The sequence below is a fragment of the Phragmites australis genome, chromosome 24 (genome assembly GCF_958298935.1).
Source record: "Phragmites australis chromosome 24, lpPhrAust1.1, whole genome shotgun sequence".
Classification (NCBI taxonomy): Eukaryota; Viridiplantae; Streptophyta; class Magnoliopsida; order Poales; family Poaceae; genus Phragmites; species Phragmites australis.
Genome location: NC_084944.1, coordinates 3,060,792 through 3,071,379, shown reverse-complemented (window position 1 = coordinate 3,071,379; position 10,588 = coordinate 3,060,792). Strand labels below are relative to the sequence as shown.

Genomic DNA, 10,588 nt, shown 5'->3' with positions numbered 1-10,588 from the left:
GCTCGCGGCGAGGCGACAGGGATGTCACTGACTACGGGCGATGGAGGATGGTTGGTGGATCAATGCTAAGGTAGGAAGGCAGTGACCTCATGTTAACGTGACATACAAGAGTGTCGTCGGAAAACAGGTGAAAAATGAGATGCGAGGATAAACACACGAACTCAATTTAAGGGTGGAGTAGTGTGAGCACCAAGAGAGCCGTCGAGAGATCGAGGACGGTTGTAAGCTATTAGATAAAAAAGCAAAAAAGTTGATAAATATCATAGTCCTTTTCCTTTCTTTTGGCCGAGAGGAGATATGGCGCTTGATTTTCCAGCCTGTCACGGTCTGTCCGTGCCCGCCATGCCGCGCGCGCGAGGGGGCATTTGCGGAAGTCTCCAGGCGAGGGGCCAGTATCGACGGGGCTCCAACTGCCCCCATGCACCCACCGTACGGGTCTATGCTTTGCTTATGGATCCGATCGCTGACGCGTGCCTCGTAGGCGCCAGATACGCGCCCGGTGCATGGACCGCGTCCAGGAGTGGGTGGTGCTGATGGCGGCACACTAATCCAATCCGTTAACATTAATGAGAAAATCCCAGAGGACGAGGCCGTGATATTTGCAAAGGAACCCTCGGGGTATGTTCTAGTGATGCAAAGTGTTATCAAAAGGTCCCTGGATCTTGGGTGATTTGTAATTAGGTATGTTGAGAAGGGTGTGAGTGTTAGGAAAGTGCCATATCCATTGCCATTTACGACCCCGTTCCCGTCGTCTATTCTGGCACCTCCCCTTCCTCTTTATATTGCGCTCCCCTCTCCCCCGCCGCCAAAGCTAGCGTTTTTATCTCGCGGACCGCACGATTCGAGCAATTTCCTAGGCGATTCCCATTAGCTGCTGTCGGTCTCCGGAGGGTCCGATTGCAGTCAGTCGCAGGCGCGGAATCAGGCGCTGGGCGAGAGCTCGGCCCGTGGCCGATTTCTCGGGATCGATTGGGTTTCATCTGCAAAGGTTGGGGCTTTCTCCGAGGTCGTTGCGACTGGAGGAAGCGGCGGGGCATGGGGGCGTGGGTTTCGGGCCTGCTTGGGGTGGACGGCGCGGCGGCGGCGGGGCCTGCTGCTGTGGGCCTGGGCGACCTGCCGGAGCTCTGCGTCGCCGAGGTTCTGCTCCGGCTCGACCCGCCGGAGATCTGCCGGCTCGCCCGGCTCAACCACGCGTTCCGCGGCGCCGCGGGGGCGGACTTCGTGTGGGAGGCCAAGCTGCCGGAGAACTACCGGTACCTGATGGAGTTAGTCGGGTGCGGCGAGGAGGGGAAGCGGAGGAGGCAGCGGGCCGGGAAGGAGATCTACGCAAGGCTCGCCAGGCCCGTGCCTTTCGGTGACGGCACGAAGGTGATTTCTTTTCCTTCTCCTGCTGCTTATACGTGATTACCTGTGATTTTTGTTACGCGATTTGAGATTTTATGAGCGGTTTCTGTGTTTAATTGGAGGATTGGAATCCGTCTTCCTTTAACCGGTCTTCTTTTCGCTGCTCATGCCTGAGTCCTGCCTAGTGTTGATACCTGAAGCATTTTTTAGTCAAATAAAAGTTTAACGAGGAAGTAATATATACCCGTAATTTTGCTCTTCATAAGTTCATAGTACTCCCTCCGTTTTTAAATACCTGACAATTTTGGCTTCTACATTTGCATGCTGACCAACAACACATTATAAAATATTTAGTGAAGTAAAATAGATATGGTATCGTTAAATTTACCATTAAAAGTACTTTAAGCATATTGTATACTTTCGACTATTTGCTTATGTATTTGTTAAAAATCAATGGTGACAGCATGAACATCAAAGTCAAAATTGTCAATTATGTATAAACGGAGGTAGTAACTTTTTTACCGTGAGAAGTTGGGTTTTTTTTTTTTAAGAACTCAAATTAGAGGTAGGGGATGGTTCTTTAAAAAATGGGATTACCCATCTTTTGCTTAAAAATGATTTAAACTACTGTTTGGTAATGAGAAGTTTGCAAATTTTTAGGCGTTATAATTTTTTTTTTGGGTTTCGGTAGAAAAAGACCAGGCTTGCTAAATTTTATGTGTTTGGTAATTGTAGGAATTCTGGCTGGACAAGAGCAGCGGCAGGATTTGTATGGCGTTATCCTCTAAAGCACTGGTGATAACTGGGATTGATGACAGAAGATACTGGCAACACATGCCAACTTCAGAATCAAGGTGAATATGGCTTTGATATCGCTTTTACTACCATGTTGTTGGTTCAGTTTGTGTTAGTTTTCTGAAAGATGGTATGGTGACATTGAGTTGCAATGGAATGAGCAGAAGACATACCTCTTGGTGTGATTGACCTGTTCCTTTCTTCATTAAACACTTCATTCCTTGATATCCAACTTATAATTTTTTTTTGGCTCCGAAACATACTAGATATGGATGCATCCGTGTTCACATATTTTTAGGATATTGTTTTAGGATATGCATAAGCTGACTTCTGCCTTAGTATAAGAGATGTGAATTCAAATAGATGATTGCTTGTTTCTTATCTCCGTTATCAAAGTGTAATATAGCTGCCAGCCTTCCAAGTGATGGCACAAGAAGCCTGTATCTACTCTGTGCCAATGGAAGATATTTACTCCAGGCGCCTCGTGTAATTGTGGTCATTTGGGATTCACTATTTTCCAATGTAATTCTATTCTAGCTCGTAATGATAGTCAATACCGTATTGCTGAGAATCCAATATCTGACCAGTCCCTGCTGAATTTTATCATGCAGATTCCGATCTGTGGCTTACCTTCAGCAAATCTGGTGGTTTGAGGTGGTTGGGGAAGTTGATTTCTGTTTCCCTGTTGGAACCTATAGCTTGTACTTCAGGGTCCATCTGGGGAAGTTCTATAAGCGATTTGGCCACCGTCATTACAGCTTGGAGCATGTCCATGGTTGGGACAAGAAGCCTGTCCATTTCCAGCTTTCGACCTCAGATGGTCAGAATGCAGTATCTCAATGCTACTTGAATGAGCCAGGGAGCTGGGTCTTGTACCATGTAGGCAATTTTGTGGCCTCAAAGCCTGACCAGCTGATGAAGCTGAAGTTTTCGATGGCGCAGATCGACTGCACACACACAAAAGGAGGTCTGTGCGTTGACTCTGTGCTTATTTATCCGAAGGGGAAGGGATTTCAGCAAGAGAGAGTGGTCAGGTCTCAGAAATGAGATTGTAGATGTTGTGGAGGTACTTACGGTAGGGTGTTAGACCAATGCAGCTTGCAGCCTAATCCTATTTTTAATTTGGGCTCTAGTATGCAACAGAGGAAAGTGTATATGATTGTAGACTCTAATTTTCTATGGTCAGTGACATGAGAGCGCTTTGTCAGTCCTTTCCCAAGGTTGTTTTTTTCCCCTTGAGCTGAACTGATACTTTGGGCAATCGATAAAACTGTACTGAAATGAGATCGAAAATGTTGGTTGGTCAGGCACATGAGTTTTTTTTCCTGTCCTTCCTATGGTCCCATTTTCCCTCTTGGTTTAAATTGAAACTATGAGCTATTGATGAACTGTAATGAAATGAAATTGAAAATGTTTTTTCACCCTTCTATTTGCTATGTTCCTCTGCGCGTTTGTACTTTCAGTGCTGATATGTGTAATTAGAAATTCTGATGAAACTCGGTGATCCATTTCAAGAAAATCTCAATAGATTGCTGAACTTTCTCCTAAAGAAACCGTAAAAGTTGAGTGAGGTTAACTGATGGTTGTTCGACTCGCAAGGATAGTTGTCCGTATTTCTTCCCCCGGTCAGTTGTGGCTAGTACCATGAGTGGTCTGTCTGCTTTATTTCTAAGTGCCACAAGGCGATGGATCGATGGTACATTGAGGGAAGGCAAAGAGTGCAGGTGCGCGCACATAACGATCCAAACAATACCATGAACGGATCAGTGGGCGACAGTGCATGTTGGCTGTTGTTTCGATCTGGAAGCTTTGCTAAATTCGCTTGGCTTTCTCTTATTGCGTAGGCTCTATACTATTCAACAGTCACATGCAGCTTGCACCTTTGCATGTTGCAGTCCGTCGTGTCATTGTCATCAACAAGACCGGCCAATCTGCCATTCTTTTTTATAGAAATGCTCTCCTTTTGATATTATTATCATGACATAATCGAACCAGTTGGAGTTCATATGTTCTCACTTAGTCCATGCCTGCTTTTACTGTTTTATAAGGAAAACATCGCATCTTGCAGTGAAATGCGCGCGTGCTCTCCTTTTCGCATCGATTTTATTTGGAATTTGACATCTCCCACTACGTGCTCTTAAACTCTCCTCAAGCTACGGCAATGGTGCGCTTGAGCAAGCAAGCTCTACTGCGTCAGTGCTCGAGGAAACCAAAGGGATCCTATGGTGCGCGCAGATCGTGGCTGGCGCATCAGCTTTTGGTGCGCCCAAGGATTGGATGGATCATTTCGCCCCTGCCGTTCTTATGGCCGACCTCCATTATGCCGATGCCGCCATGAATCTGTCTCGGTCTTGTCCCCTTCTTTCGCCGGGCATCTGAGACTCTGCCGGGGCAGCGCAATCTCTATCGTGTCGCCAGGCAAAATGATACGGCAACAGCACGAGGGAGACGAGGAGGAGCTGCTTTTTCAGGCCAGTGCTCTCGCCATCAGCGACAACCAACCAGGAATACCGAGCTCGCTCATCGGTTATTCATTTGCAGCGACCCCACTTGCTCACGAGCTGTTGCGTTGTCCACTGCGGCCTGGCTACCGCGGCCGGGAAGATGCGCTCCTTTGTCCGGGAGAGCAAATCGTCTTTCCTGGAATGAGCACAGACGCGACGACGCCTTTTGACTGGGGAGACGCAGACACCACCACCACTGTGGTTCAGAGAAGTTCCCGGTCCGCTTCGTTTTCGCTGGGTAGGAGAAGCCTTTTGACCGGTGTTTTCTGCGCAGTTCATCCGAAGCCGGTGTCGCCGTGCTGGCTTGCCGCTTCCGCGAGATTTATTTATTTATTTTTATATTTCGAAAATGAAAAAATTCAAAAATAAGTGACAGTTTGAAAAAATTATAAAACTAGACAACTGTCCGTCGAAAGAGTGACATGTTTAAAAATTAAATATACCGTCCTTTCAACATTGACCGATTTAAAAATAAAAAAGTTACGTTCCAATATTTTTAGTGGTACAGAGAATGCTATAGTCTAGCTTTTCAAAATATTTTAACTCAAATAATTATTTATATAATAAGAAAAAAACAAAGTTGTCTAAATTTTTTTAAGTTAGATCATAGTATCCTTTACACCACCAAATTTTTCGTTAGTGTTTTAAATTTTGAGAGCAATTGAACAGAATTTTTTTAAACATGTCGTCTATCAGAATGGCTACATGTAATTTTTTTGATATTTGAAATATAAAAATAAAAAAGTCCTTCCGCGACGCGCTCGGCTGACCGGGTCTGGTGGGTGAGAGAGAGGCTGAGCCGCTGGAGCGGCGGTCTGCTGGAAATAGAATGGGCCATGGACCGGGTCAGTTGTTCCGGGCCGCACAGGCTGAGGCCTTTGCATTCATCGATGGGCCGAAAATGACGGCCCATGTGATGAAGGCATCCAACTTCCAACGAGAACGGGAGCAGTGCGGTAGATTGTGGAGCCTGCAGCTTCACGGTGCGAGTGGCGGCGCGCGACGACACGCACCCGCCGCGACGCGACCACCAATCCAATCAGGCGCCATGCCTCACCTCGCCCGCGCACCGCCGCTCCACTCCCACCCTGTCCCCGCCGCCGCCGCCACCGCCCGCCTCCTCCCACTCTTGGCGTCGGCAACCAAACCCCGCCGCCGCCCACGCAAGTCCTCCCTCGCCCGCGTCCGCGCCTCCAACTCCGACCCTTCGCAGCAGCAGCAGCAGCAGGAGGTCAGCCTCTCCGTCCTCCGCTTCACCCTCGGTACCAACCCCCTTCCGCCTCGCACTTGCCCGCCGCCGCCGCCGAGCTGGTCGCTCTAACCGTGCTTCCATCTGACGCAGGGATTCCGGGGCTGGACGAGTCGTACCTCCCGCGGTGGATAGGCCTCGGATTCGGCGCCCTCGTCCTCCTCAACCACCTCCTCTCCCCGTCCCCCACGCCCGCGCAGCTCGTTGGTCCTCGTCAACCTCCTCGCCTCCCGCCGCCCTACTTCTCCACCCGTAACCAATACGGCTAACTGGTTGCAGAGGTCCGAGGTTCTTGGGCTGTGCCTTGCCGCGTTCTCGGCGACGCTGCCGTTCCTCGGGAGGTTCCTGGAGGTGGGAATCGAGTGTTTCCCTTCCCTAACGGTGTTTGATGAAATGGTGCATTGGCGCATTGCGGTGAGACAGTGGAGACAGAGATGTCAGTGATTGGGGTTTTGGTTGTTGCAGGGCGCTGATGCTGCCGGCCGTGTGCCTTTGCCCGAGGGGAGCAGGCAGTTGTTCGTGATGTCTGAGAATCTCTCGGCGGCTCAGAAGGAGGACATGGCGTGGGCCTCGTACGTTCTGCTGCGGAACACAAACACCACGTCTGTGGTATGTTTTCAGTTTCTTATCAGTCATACAGATTTAAATTGAACTTGATCGAGTGCAGCTATAATATGTCAAGCACATCCTTTTTTATCGTCTGCATATGGTTCCATCGGGTAGTTAAAGTATAGCAAAAGTCTTCTTGGTGTGCAGCTGTGGATGGTTTGTTAATGTCTACTTGTCCAGTGTATTCTGCTGTTTATGTGTGAATCTTGCTAGAAAAAATCTCAATCTTTGAACTGGTTAGATGTTTCACCTTGCGATTACCTTTTCCCAGCTCATAGCAATTGGGGATGTGTTGTGCATACGAGGATACTGGGATCCACCTGCAGATACTTCAAAATATGCCATGATTGAGTGGTTCAAATGTCAGATGCAGCAAGTTGGACTTGTTGATTTGAGGGATGCTTTGTACTTCCCTAATTTTTCAGGTAAATGCGCTGCTCTTGCTGATCAGAACATATTCTGATGTTGTTTACAAACAAAGAGTTTCGGCTTAGCTGTCCAGTATAGCTGCTTTTACAATGTTTGGGACAACATGCCATATTATATGGTTCTGTCAACATGTCCACTGTTTCTGTTATGCCAAATTCGTAGTAACTACATAGTAAATTTTGCATCTTAGGAATAAGCACATACTGACGTGTATTTGGTCGATCAATAGTGTGGTATTTTTGTCATGATGATTAGCTGGTCATGTGATTTTCATAATATTGTTTTTCTCTATTGGACATCTTTATATTAAATGTGTCTTACACTATACCAGCCATGCTGCTTTGATCAGACACTCGGCTTGGGAAGATTCTGCCAGACGAGGTTCTTTGTGTGTTAGCTCAACGAGTTCTGTGCAGTCCTGATCCAGCTAATGGTGAAACAAAAACTGAAGGTGCCATCCTGCTGGCCTCCAATGCAAATTATGCATATACTGAAAAAGATAGGGTTTGGATAAGAACAATTGCCAATAAATTTCAGTGTGCCTAGTTCACAGATATCAAAGGTATTCCTACATCTTCAAATGGCCTTTTTTTTTTTCTCGTTTTCAGTAATCCAAACTTTGAGTTTGACATAGGAAAATAAAAGTGTCTTTTAAACAATAATAAATTTGGACAAGCCATTTAGGCCATGCACGACGCAATGAGCTGGCCAGGCGCTTGGAGGAGGTTTCACGCGGTGGTTGTTGCCATGCTGGAGCCACGGACGCACTCATGCGGGCACTTGTGGCAGGAGTCTCGTTAGGTGCTGGAATTACTGTTCACCTACAATACTGTTTGTCGAGGGTTTTTCTCTGATAATATGTCCATAAGAATAATGGGGTTGTCTTTGTGATTCAGGAATCGAACAAAAGATGAGGCACACACGATGCATACAGGTTTGGACCCCCGATTGGAGTAATACCCTACGTCTTGTGTGATTGATGATTTATTTGTATTCTCTTGAGTACAGACAATGTGTCTAGATCTATTACTAGAAGTAGATGAGATCTAAACTAGACTATTGACGAAGTACTATGGGTCGTTCGTATCTCGACTAACAGGGCGTCAAGCAGAACCTCGACTTTAATTAGTTGGCGCGCCAAGTAGAAGCCGGCGTCGGAGAATCCAGTGCGAATGTGCACTCGAGACTTAGTCGATCCTAAAAAGCAGAAGACCTCTACCTAGCGCGCTAACTGTCGAGGGTTTTTCCCTAACAATATGTTAACAAGAATATCGCGGTTGTCTTAGTGATCCAGGAATCGAATAAGAGACGAGGCACACGTGATATATACACGTTCGGACATTTGATTAGAGTAATATCCTACGTTTTGTGTGGTTGATGATGTATATGTATTCACTCGAGTACAAACAATGTGTCTAGATCTATTATAAGGAGTAGATAGGATCTAAACTAGACTAAAGTCACCAAGTATCTCCTGTGGCATACTTGTGTCAAGTTGCAGATAAGTTGTGTTCCTCCGGAAAAAGAGTCTCCCTTCAGGGGTCTGGGTCTCTGTCTTATATAGGGGTCTTGTATCGTCTCCTATCTCGTTATAGTCGATAGGGAGTCATTCATCTTGTCCACCAAGAAAGATCAGATAAATCCGATTGGGATACTAGTTGTTCTCGAGTTGTGTAACCAATTGAGACCTTCCTTGTATGAGCCTTCTGCATCTTCGGGAGTATCAGGTACTGCAGATTCGGTTTCGTAATATCTAGAGTTGTTAAGCATGCACACGGCGTACTTTATCCATATATGGTATACCCTTTATGCGTATATACTTCATAGTTAGATATTCGACACGGTTCACATTTGAATCAGATTTGTTTAGAGATAAGCTTAGAGATCAGTTAGTTTAAATCAGATAAGATTAGAGATAAGTTAGAGTTGGATTTAAAGGAGGTCTTTGTGGATCTATATAAGGCACACGATTGCCATCATTTATAATCAAGCAAGAGAAACTAATCTAAGTACATATCCCCCTTATTCTAAGTCTTTCTTAATATTTTGTCTCCCCAATTTATGGTCTAATTTCTCCCCTAGTAACCAACGCTGTCCGACTATCTCCGGTGGATGTTTACCCTAACAAGTCACCAGTCGGCCAGGCATTGGATGCTTGGAGCGGAGAGCAACACGATCCTGTGATAGAACCACAATTTCAACTAGCAAACAACTGTTTATGTATGTACATATAATTGTTTCCGTTGTAGGTTGTGGCTCTTGTATAGATGCTTGATGATGTAGCAATCATTCTCTCCCCTTAAAGCATCTGTGTAAGCACATTGCACATGCCCTTAGTCACCTCTCCGGTTCTAGACGTATGCTGTAAGGTTTTTTTTAAGATGACTGTTGATGTGTTTATTTTAGAACTTGCATAGGTTCACTGGCAATTGTTGACTGACTAACTAATTTTTTTACTGAAATGCTGTGGGTCTGGGGCTCTGGGCAGTACTGGAAAATGGATTCAGAGGGCTTGGAGTGTGTAAAGTAGATTGACAGGTCTAACCAGGTTTCGGAGTGACTCCGTGGCAACATGGGCAAGGCAGATGTGGTCTAAAAGGAATTTGTTGTGCAATGGAGATGAGCAGTTAGATTTTTTTCCCGCTGGGAGTGGCACTGGTTGAAGCAAAACGAGTTAGCAATATCTTGTTCAATGGATAAGGGCCAAAATGTTGATGCTTGGTTCATCCCTATATTTGCGTTTTGGCATGTCTATTGGATTTGCCACTGGAGCAGAAAGGCAGCTCCAGGGATTCCCAATATCTCGTTCAAACTAGTGATGGTATCAGAAATTACACGGCACCTCCGGCCATATAAGGTAGTCAGCCACCTGAGACATTTAACTATAAACACCAAGAGCTTTCGAGTCCAACGTGTTGTCAAACGTCAGGGTTTGCAGACATTACAGATCAATTAAGATCTACCATATATGGAATAAGAGCTTTGATTGCAGCAAGCTAGTGACGTTTCCGGCACTGAATTTGCTATTTGGAATTAGTGCTCAATTTGCTACTATACACACACTTTTCTTCTGACTGACCGACTCACACTTAACTGTGGATAAAGATGTTTGGGGACAATTGCTTGGTTGCCCCTCTTTTAAAGTGCAATTATGATTTTACCCTCTTTTTTTGACTTTGTGATTTTGCCCCTGTTTTTTCAAACTTAAGAGTTCGTTTGCCCCTGTTCAGTTAAGGGCAGTTAACGGTGTGAATTGAGCTGTAAAAAGACATGTATGCCTTTGCACTATTGCCTCTACTTTTCTTAGTAAATTGTGATTTTGCCCTTGTTTTGACATCAAGCATTTTGACAGATTTTAAAAGAATTTTGAATGAATTTGATAGCAAAGTTTAACCGAATTTGCATATATTTAATTTTTTTATTGAATTTTGATAGAATTTCGACAACAATTTACAACTCATAAATCACGGTTCAATGCTCTCTGCACCTGAGAAAAATGCACAGTATGTAATTGAACTTTTTTTAACAAGCACATAGCTAGGAGGTGAATGCCTTTGCCTTCATAAAATTTGGATTGGAACTTTTTTAACAAGCACATAGCTAGGATTTTATAGATAAAGATGGCGCTGGTCCATGCACAGTTTTGCTTCAGTTATAC

At 45.4% G+C, this 10,588-nt stretch overlaps 2 protein-coding genes across 5 annotated transcripts; both read left to right on the top strand.

The window, feature by feature from the left end:
* Positions 1-785: 785 nt before the first annotated feature.
* Positions 786-3,445, top strand: LOC133907440 (F-box protein PP2-A13-like). The gene is made up of 3 exons (XM_062349488.1): positions 786-1,368; positions 2,080-2,198; positions 2,751-3,445. Exons 1-3 carry the CDS (start codon positions 1,036-1,038, stop codon positions 3,184-3,186), a joined length of 888 nt encoding a protein of 295 aa, XP_062205472.1. The 5' UTR covers positions 786-1,035; the 3' UTR covers positions 3,187-3,445.
* A 2,157-nt stretch (positions 3,446-5,602) lies between these two features.
* Positions 5,603-10,307, top strand: LOC133908016 (protein COFACTOR ASSEMBLY OF COMPLEX C SUBUNIT B CCB2, chloroplastic-like). 4 transcript variants are annotated; one of them, XR_009908066.1, is made up of 8 exons: positions 5,603-5,905; positions 5,986-6,095; positions 6,172-6,243; positions 6,358-6,501; positions 6,773-6,926; positions 7,280-7,492; positions 7,615-7,731; positions 7,827-7,997. XR_009908066.1 is itself a non-coding variant. In XM_062350149.1 (7 exons), the coding sequence occupies exons 1-6, from the start codon at positions 5,692-5,694 to the stop codon at positions 7,474-7,476; spliced, it is 891 nt and encodes a 296-aa protein (XP_062206133.1). In that variant the 5' UTR covers positions 5,603-5,691; the 3' UTR covers positions 7,477-7,492; positions 9,419-10,307. The 4 variants fall into 4 exon arrangements, 1 of the variants encoding a protein (XP_062206133.1); XR_009908067.1 differs by having other exon boundaries at positions 7,607-7,731; XR_009908065.1 differs by having other exon boundaries at positions 7,280-7,731.
* The last annotated feature ends 281 nt before the right edge of the window (positions 10,308-10,588 follow it).

Bases quoted from the DNA above. Each gene is read 5' to 3' on its own strand.
- LOC133907440 (XM_062349488.1), top strand. From the start codon at position 1,036: ATGGGGGCGTGGGTTTCGGGCCTGCTTGGGGTGGACGGCGCGGCGGCG. The intron at 1,369-2,079 runs GTGATTTCTTTT...TGGTAATTGTAG, and splicing joins CTTTCGGTGACGGCACGAAG to GAATTCTGGCTGGACAAGAG. The intron at 2,199-2,750 runs GTGAATATGGCT...TTTATCATGCAG, and splicing joins ATGCCAACTTCAGAATCAAG to ATTCCGATCTGTGGCTTACC.
- LOC133908016 (XM_062350149.1), top strand. From the start codon at position 5,692: ATGCCTCACCTCGCCCGCGCACCGCCGCTCCACTCCCACCCTGTCCCC. The intron at 5,906-5,985 runs GTACCAACCCCC...CATCTGACGCAG, and splicing joins CGTCCTCCGCTTCACCCTCG to GGATTCCGGGGCTGGACGAG. The intron at 6,502-6,772 runs GTATGTTTTCAG...ACCTTTTCCCAG, and splicing joins ACACAAACACCACGTCTGTG to CTCATAGCAATTGGGGATGT.